Source organism: Calonectris borealis, chromosome 2 (genome assembly GCF_964195595.1).
Source record: "Calonectris borealis chromosome 2, bCalBor7.hap1.2, whole genome shotgun sequence".
NCBI classification, from domain to species: Eukaryota; Metazoa; Chordata; class Aves; order Procellariiformes; family Procellariidae; genus Calonectris; species Calonectris borealis.
This window is the reverse complement of record NC_134313.1, coordinates 9473628-9492834: the sequence shown is the minus strand read 5'-3', so window position 1 is coordinate 9492834 and position 19207 is coordinate 9473628. Positions and strand designations below refer to the sequence as shown.

General features: G+C 41.3%; 1 protein-coding gene across 1 annotated transcript in view; it reads left to right on the top strand.

Moving 5' to 3' along the window:
• TG (thyroglobulin) overlaps nucleotides 1-19207 on the top strand; it is a 162497-nt gene that overhangs the window by 126459 nt on the left and 16831 nt on the right. Inside the window, exons 42-45 of the mRNA XM_075141138.1 lie at nucleotides 4709-4873; nucleotides 5601-5768; nucleotides 13162-13343; nucleotides 17715-17822. Coding sequence (XP_074997239.1) covers nucleotides 4709-4873; nucleotides 5601-5768; nucleotides 13162-13343; nucleotides 17715-17822 — 623 coding nt within the window. The remainder of the gene's footprint in view (nucleotides 1-4708; nucleotides 4874-5600; nucleotides 5769-13161; nucleotides 13344-17714; nucleotides 17823-19207) is intronic.

Genomic DNA, 19207 nt, shown 5'->3' with positions numbered 1-19207 from the left:
AAGCCTGCTTCGTAAGGAGACTGCAGCCTTGCAGCCATCACAGAAACCGCGTTAATTTGAAGGGAGTGCACGTGTTGAAGAGACGAACGTGGCTCCACCAGGGTTTTCAGTTTCAAGTCAGGTTGGAAAAACAAGAGGTCATGATGTGAGGAGTGGAAGAAGGTTTGGGGCTTACAGAGTGTGGGTGATAAAAACTAGTTGTAGTGAAGTTTCTAATCGTTAGATCTGTTGTGAATCAGTTTTGAAAAACTTTGCAGAAGTGAGTTTCCAGGGTAAATGAGGAATTAAAAGACATTCAGCACTGCAGCTTACATGGCGATTGTCTTTTCCAGGTCTGTCGGGAGACAGAGGTACAGCTTACAGTAATAGTCCATATATTCTTTTTTATTATCTCATCAGAATAGCAGCAAGGGATGCTATTTAACTAAAAGCTCCTGAACTGTGAGACATCCGATGCAGAAAGCTAGCGTTTGGCTGGACGAGAATAGTTAGATGTGCCCAACAAGTGGAGGGAGAATTGGGATGGACAGGATAGCACCAGTGCAGATCTGTGAGCTATGATGTCCCAAGGGAGAAGTTTGCAAGAGGTACCAGCCACAACTCAGCTGATCACAGCCTAACATCAAAGCAAGAATTCATCTTCATGTGATACTGATTTGCATCCATCAGCTTCTCACCACTGTGAGCTGCAACATTTCCTAGTATCTGAATTTCTACTGTCTAGCTTAACCTCTAATTTTGCAAAGAGAATTAAAGAAATGCTTGCAAAGCTGCTGGTTCCTGAATCAAATAGTACTGAAAGTTTTGCCTTCTATTTTCAATGCCATCACTTGTTACAGTAGGTACTATTGCCCAACATTGTAATGCTCCCACTATTCCTATGAGTTTAAGAGGACAGTGTAATATTGCTGTTGTGGAATTGTGCAACACAGCTGCAACTGCTTCTTCTCAGCAGTTCAGTACTGAACGTGTTCATCCAGGTTGTTGTCAAAAATGTCATCGGAACTTCCTCTGATGACAGTGGGTCAATGCATAAGGACAGCTGAAACAAGAACTGTGTGTGGCTTCAGTTCCCTGTCAAGCCCTTCTAAATGATGCTGAGATAGGAAATACCCTGTGACGGCAAGATGGCTTACGTTCATAGTTTTATTGTATATCTCATATTCTTTAGAGGTTTGCTTTCAAAAAACTACTCTGCAGGATTATCTGAAGATCTCAGCTGCTAGTTTTAAAAGTGAATTTTTTAGCTCTTGTGTTTATAGGTACAGAAGAATTCCTGGAGAATTAAAAAACAGAGGACTAACAAAAAGAACACAGTGTTTGTTATTTTTGAGCTGATCTCATGATTTTTGGTTTCCTGATTCATGATTCTGTCATGTTAATGGTAATATGGGTGTCATGTAATGGAAATGAACAGTCTCCTCTCTATTTCTGCTTCTGTCTAAATAGTCCTATTTTTTAAAGCACACAAATCCTTCATTACTGGTTGCTGGGACTAATCACACAAATACATTTCAGTTTTATAGGGAAAGAGGGAAATGCTGAGTGTAGCTATGTTATCCTCCGTGTCCTGAGCCTGCCTCTAATGTGGCTACAGCCTTTAGGGAAGATTTCTTTTTAATGTGAAAATTGCAGGCTCAAAAAGGAAGAAATTGAATTCTGGGCAGTTTCCAGCTTCTGCTCTCACTTATTTGTTCCTGATTTTTTTTTTTTGTGAGGATGAGGAAACAATGAGCCTGAATTGTGATGTGAATTTGAAAAACAGAGAACTGGTACAGTTTTGCTTGCCTAACTTCTGTGGTAAGAGAAGCCTTGTTTCCAGAGCCTGGAACATATTTCAGATGCACCAGGGGAGGGAACATAATGGTATTGCTTCCAAATACTGCTTGAATGATGTCCCAAGTTCCTCTATCACCCGCTTCCAGTCCCAATAAAAATTAAACATGAATAACAGTAGTGGATACCTCATCTCTTTCAAACCCCAAATGTAAGACATGCTTCCTGAATGCGGATGTTATCAGAAAAAGCAAACTGAGGAAGTGGCCATTACCATGGAAAATAGAAGAAAAAAATAGAATAAAGAAGAGCACGTAAACCTGTTCTAACCACTCATGCAAAGAAGAGAAAATATCCACCGCTAGAGTAAGGCTCCGAACAAGAACTCTCCTCATCTCACAAATGTATTTGCAGAAGTTTTGAGTTTTTCTTTTGCTCATCAAGCTTAGACCATACCTAACGCTAGCCCATACACACCCAGTGCTGTGACACGAAGATTTGCCTGTCCAGGCTTTTAGCTCTGCCTCTGCAGAGAGGACTTGTGGGACACTTCTATGCAGAACCTTTTGCAATCGTTGTTTGACTCAATGTACTTGACCCAAGGGCAGTCTTTCAGTTTGTGGAGATCTCAGAGACAGGGGAACTTTGCACAGCTTTTGAAATCCCTGGGAGGAGATGTGTTCAAAATCAAGCACACACTAAGAGGTTTTGCTTGGTCCCAACGAATTTTTGGATTCTCTGTGTCATCTGATCTCAGTACTCTCTTTCCATACCAAACTTAGCCTTTTAATAAGGCAACTTCAGAATTTCCACAGAAACTGCCACTTTAAAAATTTGTGAAACTTACAGAATTTGGGAAATTGAAGCCCTTTAATTTTTTATGGTTTTGTTTCGTTTTGTTTTAAATGAATGCCATTTAGAGGTACGGGATACTTCATAAAACATGCTGAGCATGTTTCAGATCTGATGTTGAAGAATATGTTTGCCAGATTTGTGGATAAACATTGTACAATCCTAGGTCTAATTTCTCTGCTATAACAAGGAGGCACATAATTCCTTGCTCCAAATGAAAAGCAAGGAAGCTACTCTTCTGAGGGAAGCTGGCATGCCGTGTTATCCCTTTTCTAGTCTCACTCATCCTAGCTCTGGTGAACATGCTGTTCTGAAGGTGTCCTGGTTAAACCACGACAGAAGGCCAGGCAAAAAAGCAACGTTCTCATTCTGCGTCTTGGGGACACACCCACACACAGAGATACTCTCATCCAGGATATTTTCCTTTCTCTCTCATGACCAACTGAGTCAGCGCACCTAGTCAGCAGCTGGCAAATATCGTGCTTTACAAACACAAAATAGGCCACCGCAAATCCCACGTGAGGATAAAGCCCATTGCTCACTCAAGTTCTCATCTAAATCAAGGGCGGAAGTGAGGAATAAGACCAAGCAGTGTTTATTTCTTCTTCTTTAGTTCTTTGCCCTCTTAAAACCAGAGATGGCTCTTCTAGTGCCCCAGGGTTGACAATCTTAGCTTTTTGCTTCGCTTATGTGCAACCATCTACATCTCAGTCATTAAGTTTAATAACAGTGCTTGTTTTCCAGATCCCTTAAAAAGGAAGAGAAACCTTGCAGGAAGGTAATAGCACTGGAAACTCTACATAGAGTGAACTAAAAAGACTGTCTCTACATCCAAAAAATAACCTCTTTCTAATTATTTTTGGAAACCAATTTCTCTAGTTGTGAGCAATGGTATCCTATTAGTATCAATGGATCTGCTTGTTTGAAATATAAAAAATGTCCTGGGTGCTGGCTAGGGCTGCACAGAGTTCTTCGGGCTCAAAGGTTTGAGACAATTTCAAATTAAGCATTTGCTGTTTGTTTTCTGTTTCTTTTTAACTTGCTCCTGGTTTTATGTTTTTTCAGACTTGTAGTTATGCTTTGAGCAAGTTCAGTAAGAAGTAAGTTAATCGGTTGAATAGATCAGGATCTTTCATATCATGCATCTAGGGTTTGTTTTTTTTTAGAAGCTAATCTTAGCAGTTATTATAGTAAACTGATGTAAATGTTTGGAAATTAGTCATTTGAACCATGTCAGAGCTATTCCAGCCTTTCTGTTCTAGGTCAGATCTTATCAGATTTATGTTAATTTATCTGCATTTTCAATAAACGGTTTTCATGATTACTCAACAACGTTGTACCATCTTTTCTTGGTGAGGACTTTTTCCATGTTAGCACAGCTAAGTAGAAAAGAAACAAAGAGTCTGGGATAGAGATTGGACTGTAACCTGTGCTTTGATTTTGACGTGCTCTGGCTCTGGCTGATCTTCTGGAGCTTGGTTTAATCTTTTGTTCCTACTACCTCTGCTCATAGCTCTTCTAAATTCTCACCGCTCCTTGGGTTAGCTATCTTAGAATTTCTAGTCTAAATTTATTTACACTCAATATGAATAGTTAATGCCCATTTGGCCTTGTACCAGCATTGTCCTAAGGAATAAATAACTCTTCTTCATGGATTCATTTATAAAGTTCATGCCTGCTCTCAGTCCTCGACTATCACAGTTAAGGAATTAAAACTATTTAGTCTCCTCTTGTAAGATGGGCTCTCCATTCCCTGATGTTCCTCACAGCACCTTCTTTGTATCCGCTCCTGTCTGAATGTTCCTCCTTCCAGCAAAGTTTTCAGAAAGATTTCTGACTTGGTTATAGACATAACATAGATACTTCTCAGAGGTCTTCCAAAACAACCATGGCAGAGCTGGAAACAGCCAAACCTATCCTTCTCCCCTTTGCTTTGATTGTTCAAACTTGCTTCTTATGATTTAAGTACCAGTGTTTTACATTCTGCAACTGGGCAGATTTTGCTTCTCATTTTTTACCTGCGCCAGGGGACCAGGTGTTTTGACAACATGTGTTGACTAATACTGGCTTTCTTTTCCAGGGAGGTTCAGCTTTTTCTCCAGCATCCATTATTACTAAGAGGAGAGTGCAGACCCAAGCAGCAGTCCTGGCTGAAGATGTGGGATGCCCTTCATCCACCAGTGAGGAAATTGTAGCCTGCCTCCGCCAGTTGCCTGCTCGTGTCCTCAATGATGCACAGACTAAGGTATGCATTGGCAAGGAATCAAAAATTTGCCATTGACACGAAGTTGTGAGGAAGCTTAAAAAATAAACTGGGATGAATCCTTGTGAAAGAGGAACTGGACTAGCTTTGGTGGAGTGATGATGATGTCCATCACATCCACCTCTGACCTATGAATACTGACAGCTTGATTCTTCTTTAGACTAAATTCCTTTTACACTACTTTGGCCACATCTTCCAAAATTAATCTAAATATAGTTTTTACCTTCTTTCAGTCCCCTCTTGTCTGCCCCTGGGTGTTACTCTAGAGGAGAATCAAGTGTCTGTACCTTCAGTAACTGCATTTTTGGCAGAAAAGGAAGTGGGGAGGGATATCAGTGCTCTGTTTCTTAAGTGGGAGACTTGTGATAGCTGCAGTATAAATGATTCTAGAGGTGGATCCTTTACCCACAGATTAAAACACCCACTGGTAATACATTTCCCATCAGGACCAGCATAGAGACAATCCCTAGTTTAAAACAATATTTTTATGACTATAAGACATCAATTCTCTTGGCCTGTTCAGCTCGTTTCACCTACTGAGACTGTCAGCAAAAGCGTTGCTTCCTGCCAATGGTGAGTTTGCACTTACATTAACTGACCACTTGTTCACGTAAAGGCTATCAGCTCAGTTTTCTGAAACATAAGTAAAACAGAAATGACCAGGGTAAGCTAATTTAACTGCACTATTATTACTTTTTTGCTAATCTAGCTCCTAGCTGTAAGTGGTCCATTCCAGTACTGGGGTCCAGTGATGGATGGAATTTACCTTCGGCAACCTTTAGCTAACGCCCTGCAGCGCCCTCAACTTCGGAAAGTAGATCTGCTCATTGGAAGTGCTCAGCAAGATGGGTTGATCAGCAGAGCTAAGGCAATTAAGGTAGGAAGAGACTCACTGTTAAGGAACTGATGGTGTTACTATTACTATAGTGATGACGGTAATCACATGCAGCCACGACAGATCCTTTTTGATTTCTACAATTTGTGAATTATACTCAATGCAAATATGCAAAGGCATTGTCCGTCTCCAGCCAGTCCTGTTTAGGCTGATTAATGGCATTATTATATTTGTGGATTAACACTACTGGGGGAGATATGAAAAGATAAAAGATCAGCAATGATTTAGCATGTACCAATATGCAGCAGTATGTTTTACTGTCTCTGAAATCCTATTTATATTGCAATCTCAGTTGTATATCACAAAGAAGAAAGCAAGCTCATAACTTGGTTATGAGGTTCTTACTGTGCAGCAGGGCTACGTCAGTCTTTTCCATGCCAACATTTTTTTTGCGGCAACATTTTTTTTTCTGGTGCTTTTAAGAAGTATATTTTCTTGTAAAGATGATTCTGAATATGGACTAATTATGACTAAGAATAGCACTGGCCTGATGTGTGGGCTGGGGTTTCAGGGCATAAACTGGTGAACTGAAAAAGAATTTCTTCCATGCTGTACTTTGGACATAAAAGTCCTCAAAATCGTGAAGGTCTACCCAGAGGAATTTTGTGTCTTCTTGTGAATTCTCTGACACTGTCTGTTCTTGAGACAGCATATCAACCTCGTCTAGTTCATTTGTCCTTCTCTACGATGGGAACAATAGCACTTCCCTGTTTAACACTGCCAAATTAAATTAAATGTTCCAATGTGCTCAGATATATGCTAAGAAATCAACAGGAGAATGTAACACAGCAGGGATTATTTTGAGGGCTATCTAAGTGAACTGCAGGTCTGTTGCTATCTTTCTGTAACTGTGTGAATTTAATCTCTTAGGAAGCAGTGAAAGGTTAATCCCAGCTTCTCTTTGCTGGTAGCCAATAACACATAGACAAATTTACTTCAGAATTAATGACAAAATTACCCCTTTGAAAGAAGGCTTTTTGACCCATCTGAATAAAGTTCATATTGCTTGTTTAGTCTCCACCAGAAGTTTCCTGCTCCTATTTCATGTATGTCTCTCTTTTGGAATCAATTAAAAGAGGAAGTCAGGCATAGGAAATGGACTGTGATGCTGGAGGCCTGCAGATAATGATCCAGACCCTGTGAGAGGGGAATAATCCTCAGTAACCTCATTACAAGTCATGTGATGAAGACTAGGAAGTGAAATTCTTTCCTTTACCACTATTTCCACATGTGACAGTTGTCTGCAAAACCGAAATAAAATTCCATGATGTATTAGAAATTATGCAACAAATCATGGTGTTAATGAAAGCCACAAGTGCTAAGAGCCAGCACTGTCAGGTTGAAATGAAAAGGAAAAACACTCATAACTGAGAGCTCAGCAGTAAAATGTTGCCTTTCCAAAAAAAAAGTCTCGAATATCTTCTTTATTTAAAGGCTTGCAGAAAATAAGATTGGAAGGGGACTCAAAAAGTTGGTGCAATTCAACCCTAATAAATGGTCGTATCTACCTCAACCTGAGAGACCTGTTTTAAAATCTCCTACTGTTGGAGATCTTCTGATCTCCTTTGGCAAGAGTTTAGAAGGATCATTAACTTCTTTACTAGCTATTGTAATAGTACCTACCTTACTTGGTGCTACTGCTATAAGTCAGATTCCATCTCTGTTCCAGAAAATTCACAATGTTCATGGTAGGTGGTTATATTTTGTTTTCTCCCTTTTGTCTTCCTTAAGCTGTTTTCATGTTCTCAGTAAAAACTGATGATTTTTTAATGCACATTTTCCTCTATTTCTGTTTTCCTGTGCCTTCAGGTTTTTAGGGCTTGAGGGAATATGATTGTTTTGACCAGTCTGTATTCTTGTCTTTGGATTGTTTTCTTAAAGACTTACTTCAAGGTTAAAGTTTCCTGATTTCTTCCTTGTCCACGCAGTTAGTGTATGAATTGCTGGGAAACTGTAATGCTTCCTCCGTCATTAAGCTATTTAAGAACACGCATTTTCCAGGTCCTCAAGAGCATTTGTACGTCATAGCCATGACCATGCATGGTTGCAGTCAAAGTCACATGATAAAGTCCTGAGTAGGCCACAGACGTATTTAGCTACAGTGGCAGAAACTGGTGTGGGTGGTCATTGTTACCGAGAAGTCTGTGCCCTGTTTCCGCTGTCATAATGTCATAAGGGATCTTTGATCCGTGCTAACTGTCCTCTCCCCATAATAGACCTAGAAGAAGGATTTGAGACAACCCACACTGCATCCCACTCTTCTACTTTATTCGTTATAAGGGTTCCCTTGAGGTAGATCTGACTTGTATCTTTCTGGGAAACACCAAAGCTGGTTTTACTGATCTGCTAAGGAAGATGGGAGGGCTTAGGTGGTGGACAGAGCACTGAACTCAACTCAGGGAACCAAGGCATAGTTCCTAGTTTGCCTCTGACTACAAGCAAGTTATTTAATTTGTTCTACAAAGTGGGGACCAAACCTCCCTGGGGTGAAAATCCATCTGTGGATGTGCTCCAACTCTGTAGAGAGAAGAACCATGCATGTATTTGGGTAGGTAAATGGCACAGCTAAAAGGTCCTGTGGCAAGTGTATGGAATTGGCAAAAAGTCCTTCATTTCCATCCCCTTTAGGATGACTTATTTCAGTGTAGTCAGATGCAAAGAGTGGGGGATAGAAAAATTTAACCCCTGCTGACCTGTTCCACCAGTTTCTGGGAATAGCTGTGCTGGCAAATTCAGCCAAGGGCTTGCTCTATTAATCCTGGTCTTGCTCTATTAATATTGATCCTGTAAATGGTGAGGAGACACTTTTAGCCATTTGGATGCAAGCAAGCTTGAGATGTGATGCAAATCTTACCACCTTAGACTGGAGTTGCATGCAGTCGAGTCTTAGGAGTAAGAGTAAGACCTCTGCACTGCAACCAGACCTGAAGGTGGTAAATCCAGTTGGCACCATGTTGTTCTGTGGGGACTTACTGGCATTTGGTTGTGTTGGGTGTCTCTGTACTCCCACTGCAACACTGTGCTTATGCCTGTTAAGACCTTTACGATTAAAAATGAAATAGAAAGACAGAAGGCACCACTTATGTGCTAGTAAAACATTTGTGTTTGATTTGTTTACAGTTAAAGGCTGAGGTCTCTGCTTGCAGCAGAGAGTATGCTGAACATCCGTGCTCGATGTCTTGCCCATGGAAATGACCGTTTTATGGCATTCACTTGAATGCTTATTCATGTGAACTGAGACAGATTTACCACTTCCTACTTCATACTCATCCCCAGTGCAGCCATCAGATGGTTGAAACTAAGAGAGAAACAAAACAGAGTTTGCTCAGGGAATGGCAAGTGGTGCATAATGCATTCTTATGTGGCATGTGGAACGGTTAAGCCTGAACCTGTTAACTGCAATCCCCGTGGCAGACCTTCAGGGATATTAGCTTTGAGCTGTCATAGATTAGGGCAGCTGAGCAGAAACCTCTAAAAATATTGATTTCAATTCCCAACTGGGCAAAATTTTATCCCTGTGCTATTTGTGATGCTCAGGTGGGAGGATCTAATGGTTCCAACTGGCATTAAATATACAGTCACTCATGCTGATCTATATCTGTGTTTGTCTGTGTATGCATGTAAGTCAGTATGGCCCTGTTTATATCCTCCATATGTTCTCTGCCTACTGTGTAATCTCCACATTGCAAGGATTGTTAACTTTCTTTTTAGTTGGAAGATTAAGGTTGCACTTCATGTGTTTTCTTTCTTTTTGTTTCCCTCCTTACTACAAATCTAGTTGGCTGCAGAACCCAGTACCAGGACATAAGGGAGTGGATAGATAGAAATATAGTTTATTTATCCCATGTTAACAACTGGATCTATGCAGACCAGATCTTCCATCCTGCACTATATTAGTCAGTTGGTTTCTTTATGGATAAAGGTATTCAGCAACACACAACAGATGGCAGATATGTTATATTAATTGTAATGACCAGCGGAGCAGTGTCCTGATAAATGCTGTCAGTGAGGAGAATGGGGTGATATCAGCTCTTTACTTCACCTTGTACCTAGCTGGAATCCTTGAAACACTCAGCTGAATGTCTGGCAGGTCATTCACCATCTTTTGTGACAACATTTATCAAAAGCCATTTAAGACCTAAGATCTGTACACACTCTGTTAGTGTTATCACTATCCCAGTTTGTCAAAAAAGTACATTTTGCCCCTTGAAAGATGTAAATGTTTGGTCTACCAACTGCTACAATTTCTTTTTAAATAAAACACTGGACCAGATTCATTCATATGCTCCAGAAGTTATGTTGCAGGAACAAGAACAGTAATTACTATATAACTAATTATTTAGACAATGTTTATGACTGCTTTGCATCACCAGAACAATAGAAAGAGGTGCACCTGCTGTCTTTAATTATTTTCTTAGTTACTTTCCAAAAATAGTTGAAAACCCCACTATAACTCTGAGGTCAGTTGCTAATACCTTTTTGAAGGTTAGCAGAATGTAAATTTTTTTTACATAATGTACAGCTGTTTCTATTAATCTGGTAGCATCTGTTGTATCTACTGCTATTTGAAAATTGTTCCTTGGTCATATATTTTCTAATGGGAAACATTTGTTGGACATGGAACAGTGGTCAAATTGAATCAATTTCTGAAAAGTTAAAATGCTTTGTCTTTTTAATGTTCCATGGGTTTTATTTTGAATGTGTTGTTTTGTTTTGTGTTGTCATGTTAAAGTCAGATGTTTAAATTTATATTATATTGTAGCCAAAGCGACACTTGAGACATCATGTTTCAGATTGTGCTATTTTAGTGCTGGTTGGGATGAAAAATCTCAAAATGTCTTGCAAATGCCAGTTCTGTTTCTCATTCATCTCTGCGTTGAGTCCTCTTTCACCTGACTCAACACATCTCAAGGACCCCACTCTATTATCAATGATTGCTGAGAAAGGTCACCAGAATTTTGGGGGCATTTTGAAGATCACAAAAACTAGTACACAGACGCAGTAAAAACCTAAGACCGACCGTACTGAGTCAGATCAAAGGCCCATTTAGCACTATGCTGTTTTCAGCAGTGGCTAAGAGTGGATGTAGGGTAAGTGAATCTGATACTTCTGCTAAATGCTCTCCAAACCTCTAGCATTTTGCAGCTCAGGGACTTCCTAGCCTGAATTGGTCTTTCCGTAATTAATAACCATCAACTGATTTTTTTTTCTGATTTTTTTTTTTTTTAAATTCAAAAACCTGTTCATGAAACTTCGTCTTCACCAATTTTGGCATCCGCAAAGCCACGTGGCAAGGAGTTCCTCAGTTTAACCATGTGTTGTATGATGATCCATTTCTTCTCTGTGGTTTTCAACTGTAATGTTTATTTGATACTTGGTAGGTGATGAGGCAGTGAAGGATCAGTTCCTAGGGTACATAATCAATACCCTAAGGTTTTTTTCTCTTTCTTTTTCTCTCTGTTTTAAGTTATCCATAAAAGGTGTAGAAAAAGGTAACAAATCCATTAAAAAAACCCCAACAAAATGAAAGCTTTGCATGAAAGTTGCATTGTACAGGATGCTTTACAAATAAGAGCTTGGACTCTGCATTGTCACAGAAAAGCATCTGTTCTTATCCATACCTGCTAGCCAAATCCACCAGCTCCACTTGCCAAATGAGAGATTCCTCATTAGACAGCAGCAATGCTTCTGTTAGTTAATAGGGAGCTGAATTGATGTGTGCCGAAGCCGATGGGAAGATCGCTTTTGAATTCAGTAAATCTGCAGTCAGGTCTTCAGCGCTAATTTCTGTTTCTTGCAGAAAAATATACGTGTCCTTGCTGTATTTAAACTGAATGATTTTGCAGGCAAGTGTGCTATGCGGTTTCATATGTGGCATTTGTGCACATGAAGTGACGTGTCATGTGTGAGTTGCAGATCTTCTTTGAAGTTCAGCTGTATTACTAAAACTGGCACCACCCTTTTCACATTGCATGGGCCAAAATCTAGCAAAAGAAGAATTTATTATAAATACAAGGAAAATTGCCAAGATCTGTTTGGACTTTAGGATATTTGGTAGTGTTTTGAAATGCCTTGTAAAGTCAGTTAATCAAAATGCACAAAGCGTTAGAGTACGTCAGTAAGGACAGGCCTTGGCCTCAGCAGACGGGGACTTATTTTCCATCTTTCATTTCTGTGAATCTGTTGAAAAGTAATTATTCCCTCTGTACTTTCTGTATAGGGTTGTGGAAAGACCTAGCTGCATGATGAAAACCAGCTGTGGGCCATCAAAATAATATATTCAGTAAACTATGGTAGCTGCACTGGGCAGACACCAGCCTATTTTGCATCAGACTGACTGCCCAAAATAATATAGGTGTTTTATTAGATCTTTCTCTCTGGAGTTCTTATACCAAGTTTCAGCCAGCGTGCACCTGCAAGGTGCCCTCTTTAGAAAGGATTTGATCCACAGGAAGGTTCAGCTCTGTTTCTGCACTTAAAATAAATTATTTCAAAAAAAAAAAGAAAAAAAAAAGGGTGAAAAATCTGAATTGATAAAATAAAAAACTTCCTCAAAGAAAGATGTGGTGAAAACTTCCAGCAGTCTTTAGCTTTGGTAAAAATAGGGTGGGGTAAGCAGTTTGGCACAGGAGATGGTCCCCCTGCTATCAATAATTCTGCAGTGACGTGGGCACTCTGCTCTGGGGAAAATGCCTTCATGTCAGGAAAGGTTTCAGACCACAGTTGTCAGGAAAAGGGCATTTCAGAGTAGGTCTCTCTGAAAGGCCCTAGGGGTAATGAAGTTTGAAGATCATGGCTGCTACTTTCATTGGGATTTGGAGGAAGGGGATTTCTCTTCCAGGGCTAAGGCAGATATTAGTCCAGAAGGGACCTAAATACAGGCCTTTTGGCAGCCACATTTCTTTGTAGGTGCTTTCAGAAGAGGCAGAGTGATATAGCCGTGAAAATGGCTATATGGCGTGTTTGCTTTCTGGACTTTCCAAAGGAAAGGAGCAATATCTCCCTCTCTCCCCTTCAGTTTTCCTGCAGGGAGCTCATCAGAAAGACAGCATTGGGCACGCTCGCACTGGAGAACTATCCGTGTGGACTTCTGGGTTTCTGTGGTATTAGAGCTACATCCACACAGCACTGTACCTATGATTGGACTTACCAGCTTAAGGATTCAGTCCTATAGTATGTTTTGAGGAAGCCAATACCGCTGGCTGGTGACAGTCTTGGGAAAGCAAAAGTAGGACTGTCCCTTACTTCTGCTCCTAGGAATCAGAGATCACAGCAGAGAGGACTCAATCCAGCAGAGGGAGATCTGAGCCTATATTGTTCTGTTAAAAATCTATTGTTTTTGTTTGTAAATTCCATGTATGTATTTTGTTCTCAGAAATTTGAAGAAAGTCAAGGAAGAACCAACAGTAAAACAGCCTTTTATCAGGCTCTGCAAAATTCTCTCGGGGGAGAAGACTCCAACTCGTTCATTGAAGATGCAGCTACGTGGTATTACTCCCTCAAGCACTCATCCGATGATTATTCATCCTTTTCCAGGGCTTTGGAAAATGCCACCCGGTAAGAAACTCATCCCGTTACAACTGTGTGATTGGGGTTAAGCAAGGTTTGTTTTGCTTATCTCAAGTGTGCATTTATATTCTGAAGAACTTGAGAAATTCTTACGCAAATGAACAGAACATGGAGAATATGATTTCACTCTCTCCCTGAGGTTTCCAATGCCATTGGTAAACAGAAATTGAACAGACTTTTATGCCTTGTGAAAGGTTTGAATTGTCTTTCCTGAACTGTATATTGGATTCAGACTACTAATGCTTCTTCGTGTACTCTTTCATGTTAAAGATGTCTTGGTTGTTTGTACACTCCGCATCAACTATTTCTTGAGTCCTCTCATTGTCCCCTGTGACAGAAGAAGAACTAATAGACTGGCTTTTATTCACAGACAGTCACCTAATTAGATACTTTTTCTAGTTTTTGCAAATTTGGAGAGTGGCCAAGTTTGAAATCTTTGATTTCAGCAATAACATTAATTTTTATATTATGAAACCTGCAAAATATATTTCTTCACAATGTCAGGCTTTCTACAGGAGAGTATCCTGTGTAAAATGGTGAAGCATTTGTGAATGTTCAGAAAAGTGGGTCCCAACCCCATTCTGTGCACTGCTAATCTCCGTTTTACCTATGTCAGAAGAATCCCCTCAAGCTTGTTCATGTATTTCCTTGACCCTTGTGTAATCATTTATGCCAGTGTACAGTGATTGTATAATGTCACCCAACCCGCATTTTGCTCCCTTTGTGTATGGTTTCTCATGGTGCGAGAAAGCAGAATCAGGCATTAGGATGCTTCTGTAGGAAGTCTTCTTGTGGAGGTGAAAGGAGAACACATGATCTGACTCTTGCCTTGTTTGATCCATCAGGACACACCGTAGGCTCACAGTGCCTCCCAGCCTCTTCCGAAGGAAACAGTGATGAAATATCAGCAGGCAGATGAGCAACTGACCCCCAGTATATACACTCCTATACTTTGCATTGAAATATTGCAGGCAGGGATCATTGGGAGGTGGAAGATGAGCAGTGGGCCATGTTCACACCACCTATGCATAGCTTCGACCCTTAATAGGGTATGGCATCAGGGTCTAGATGTTATCCATCCAGGATAACAGTCCGTTTGAAGAGTTCATTGCCCTGTTGAACTAGGACTCCACAGCAGTCATGACACCTAGGGCAGGCCATAGAGACTGGTGGATACCTTTAGCTTGGGTCACGTGGTGGTTTGGTCTGCAGAGACGATGGTAGATTTTCCTCTCTCCTCCATGGGCAGCCAGTTTGCTTTAGCCAGTAACAGATCTTGAGCTGTGGTGGGATGGGCCTGTTTTTCTGAAAGGAGGCAAACTGCGGGGAAATCTCTTACCTCCTTTTTCCTGCCTCTGTGCAAACTCGGGGGCTGAATGTTTAAGTGGAACCGATTTTCAGAAAATGAATCAAAAAACTCTTTCCCTATTCCTGTCTCTGCTTCACGAGCAGATTCGTTATGTAAACTCTTTACATTTCTAAGGTGATGTGCTTTATCAGCTGGTGGCTTGAGTCCTAGTGTGCCCGTCGAAGCTGTTTCACCTCTGTTCTGAACTGAGACATCATAGCTACAAGGTCCTGGTATCTGCGCTCTCAGTGTTACAGCTTTCTGTCCCACCATGAGCCTCTCCATCAGACCTTAGAGACAAGATTTTCCTTTCAGTAGGTCTTCATCCTCCATCAAAATTGCAGAGTGTTGCTCCAGGGGAGCTTCAGGGAGCGGGAGATGAACAGGAGCCAAGATTCACTTGGAAACATCTGATCCAAGACAGCAGTGACCAAATCTGTTTGGGGAAGGTTTCTGGGTGGTCCAGGTGTGCCGGTGCATTGGGGTCACGGAGTAAATAAGCCAGAAGGCTGTGGGTTGAGCTTTGTGCCATTTATCGAATCTCACACCGTCCCACATTTGCCCTGCCTCGTAGCCTGTCCCAGGGACAGGCCACCCATCACTGCGGCGTCTGAGGCCACGGCATGCAGCACATGTGGAAGTGCTGTGGTTCATGGGCATTAAAGCCAGAACTCGTCTTCAATCTCTTTCCATCACCACCGCTACCCATGGGGCTATAATTCTTTAGTCAGGTCGGTAAGGTTTTAAGCCATAATAAGACACTGAAGGACTTAAATTTTAACCCTTCTTCCCATCCAGAGATACCTCCGTAAGGAGCTGTTATAGCACAGGGCTGTCACATTTGATCATCCACCTTCAGCCCAGGGCTCGGCGTGGTGCAAACACTGACTTTTGAGAGCTCCGATGCCTGGCACACCGCTCGCTTGCAGGAACGCGATACACAGACAGCTCCTCTGGCTCTCAGCCCGCGGGCGCCCCGCAGCAGCCTCGCGGGCACAGGGATTACCTGCGTGTTTGCAGTATGAGGCAAATGACTTGGCTAAGGAAGGAAGTGAATGGCTTAAAGAGTCACCACGAGCAAGCAGAAGGATGAGTAGCGAAACCAAGACATCTGATGATAATCCTTTGCTTTAAACCCTTTGGAAATTACTCCAGCTATAGGAGAAAGGGAGGGAGACAGCAGTTAGAAAATGACAGACATCTACATCAGTATCACATACATGGTGGAGAAAAGAGGGGTTGGGTTCTGTGTTTTTCTGGTGTGTGTTTGTTTGTTTTGTTTTTCTGTTTTTTTTCTTTTTTAACAAAAAACTTACTACCAGCATAGGTGCGTAACCCAAGAAAAGTTATATGTAAGAAAGTTATAATTAATTGCTAAAGTTTTAACAGGATTATAAAGTGTGAGAAAGCAACATAAGTGGTTGTTATAAACTACCTACATTGTCCATATTTTGTAGTTTTAAATAGTTCCACTTTTAAAATTGTTTTAGCTGCAATTCTCTGTTTTTTTTTTCCCAGGTATAAAATGAGTTTCTTTTTCTTTTTCTTTCCTTTGTTTTTTTTTTTTTAACTCTGGTATTCCATGCCTGTAAGAAACAGCCATTTCATTTTTGTGGTTACTATTTTTTTTTTTTTTACTTCCCCAGAATAGCTGACTTTTTTCCCCCCATATCACCAACTGAGAATCAGTTTTAAGTGGTGAAATGTTTCTCAAAGCATTTCTCGAGAGCTAATATTCTCCACAGACTCCCTAGTTTTCAAAGACCATCTGCTCCTCTAAAACCCCATGCTGGTAGGCATGTGAAGAACAGTAATTTTTGTTTCATATGGGTGTTGTCAACCATAACTGTCAAAGAGTATTGTGGTCAGTCAGCCCATAGCTTGTGGTCTCGCAGATGGGCTTAAAATAAACTATGCTGAACCAAGATAGCTACCCAAACAGTGCCTTTCATAATCATACCAGTTAAATATAGCAACATGTTTTTATGCTTCTCTGACACTGTTCTTTCTTGCCATCAGTCATTCTTTTTTTACCTACCAAGTTTGAAGGAGCAGCTACTGTTTCAGATTCACTAGACCGAGAACTGAAACCTCCCACTTCCACAGCAGAGAGTTTGTGTGTGCTCATGTAGTTATGGGTATACAAACACCCAAAGAGCGTGCTGAGTCTTCCTATAGAATGAGAAGTGGTGATATGTGTGTATATAATATTGCCTTGAGGAATCATAACGAGATATCTTGCAGTAAGGTGTCCTGTTTTCTGCCTGCCCCTCTTGAACCACTTGTGCTCCTTCCAGCTGCTACTCACCCCACCTTCCAGCCCCACTTCTTGGGGCAATGGAAGCTAGGAAGGTTTGGATATATTTGCTTCTCTCATACCTTTGTATTGCAATACCTGGTGATAAATTGATCATTTAACTATCTCATTGCACTCTTCTTGTTTAATCTTTCTCTCCCAAACATACTGCACCAGATATTCCATATTGATGAGCCCTGCTAGAGGCCCTGCAGGATATCTCCAAAAGTGGTCTCTTACTTCTTCCAGCTCTGGAAACTCCACTCAAAAAAATCACCCAGATCCAAATGCGGAAACAATATTATTGATCCTTAACCCAGAAAATATATAAGTCCTTTTACTAGATGCCATTGCAACCTAGTGGTGCCAGAAGGAAGGAGCTTTATACTATTACAAGCATGGACCCCCATAAACTAGGCTAAAATGGGATGGTTTTTTGGCCAGGATACTCCTTATGTGTCAGATCTTGTTTCTTTAGTATCATTACCATTGTTCAACACTCCATAAAACAACAATTCTAGTGAATTCTAAGCTGTACTGGATTCATAGAGAGTGAATGTGGTTTCCCTCAGTGCACTTGAAGGCAGAGATACGAGCTGTTTTGGAAGATTTAAAAGAAGGCTATCAATATAGAGAGAGATCTGTTGTAGGTTTTTTTCTTTCCTTTTTTCTGTTATGTGACTGTGTCTGTTCCCTGCTCCTCCTTTTTTATCAGTGACCAGTTTATCACGTGTCCCATCATAAACATGGCCAGTCACTGGGCTGCTGCCTCCAGAGGAAACGTCTTCATGTACCACGTACCTGAGAGTTCCTCACAGAGCAGGTAAGGAGATGTATTTTATTATGTTTCTTGGATTTAGAGTTTGCAAAACCAGGGCTGTCTGTTTGGGCACCCTGTGGAATAAATGGATAGATGTAGGTATGAACAGTTCGGATTAGCAAAGGATGGATTGGGCTCTAATAGATTATTTCTCTCTGTTGACTATAGGAATTCTCTTTCTGAACTGAGACACTTCAAGTTAGATGTCTAAATTAAGTTTCCCTTTTCCAACTTACCTAAGGCTATTCAACTTTGCCAGTTCCAGATAGCCTTTTAGATTTCTACTCTATATCTGATAAATCTCCCACGAAGGACCGGAATGTGGTGTAAGCCAATGGGAGCCCAGAGCTCTCAAGGTAAATGGGGTAATATTTTCTAAGGACTCAACATTAATTTAACACTGCCCCCTTTTGAAGTCAATGCAGTTGTACCACAGATACACTGACTGGCCTTCAGTGTGGACACAGTCTGGGATTTATTCTTTCCTGCTCCAGCACCGTGACTTGTGATCAGCCAACAGACTGTCTCATGGGAGGAAAAGTGGTTTTGAACACAAGCATTTGCAGACTCAGGCTCTATGTCATCCTTTGTGTTAGAAGCTTGCTTGAAAAATTTTCAGCAGGAGAAGCTGTATCATATTTTAGACAGAAAGGTCTAAATGCCTGTGGGAGATGCAAATGCCCTGTTCCCTTGGGCATAGAACAAGCTGGTAGTCAGAGGCTATTAAGGTGACCTTCCTTGGTTTTATTTTAGACCCAGCCCCTCTCAGAAGTCAGGATGAGACGCTGAGGTTTACGGGCAGTGGTCAGCGCTTTGGGCTGCTATGTGACACACCGCGGTAGCTCCTGGTCCCTTGCTCTCAGAGGCTGAGTGATCGGGAACTGCAGTGACAGTAGCCCCGCCTGTCCCCTGGATCCACGCAAAGCACACGGGGTGTTTCTCTTCCAGCTCTTTCCTTGTGAGGGAGCAGCGCTTGCCCCTGCTCCCTGTACTGCCCCAAACCTCTCTCCAAGGAAGATTTCTGAGACCCTTTCCTTTTCCTCAGGCTTCCTCCGAAAGGGTTCAGGGGAGGGACAGCGGGTTGCTACTGACACCATCTGATGCTGTGAAGTTTCCTGTGAACTACGTGGGTTTTTTTCCATTCCTGATAGCATAGTGAAAAGGCATGTGAAAGAAACCAGCCAAGATCTAGGTTACAGATGAAGGCTATTATGCTGCGGTAACACAGGCTTGCTTTCTTTTTAGCCGAGAAGAAGTTAATCCTCGGGGAGCTGTTATTTCGCTGGCAGCTCCAGTGGGAATGTTCGCAGTGCTCCGTTTGGCTACCGATAGGCTCAGATAAGTGACTTTTACAAGGCTCTAAATAGGGCCGAGCCATGGTATGCCAA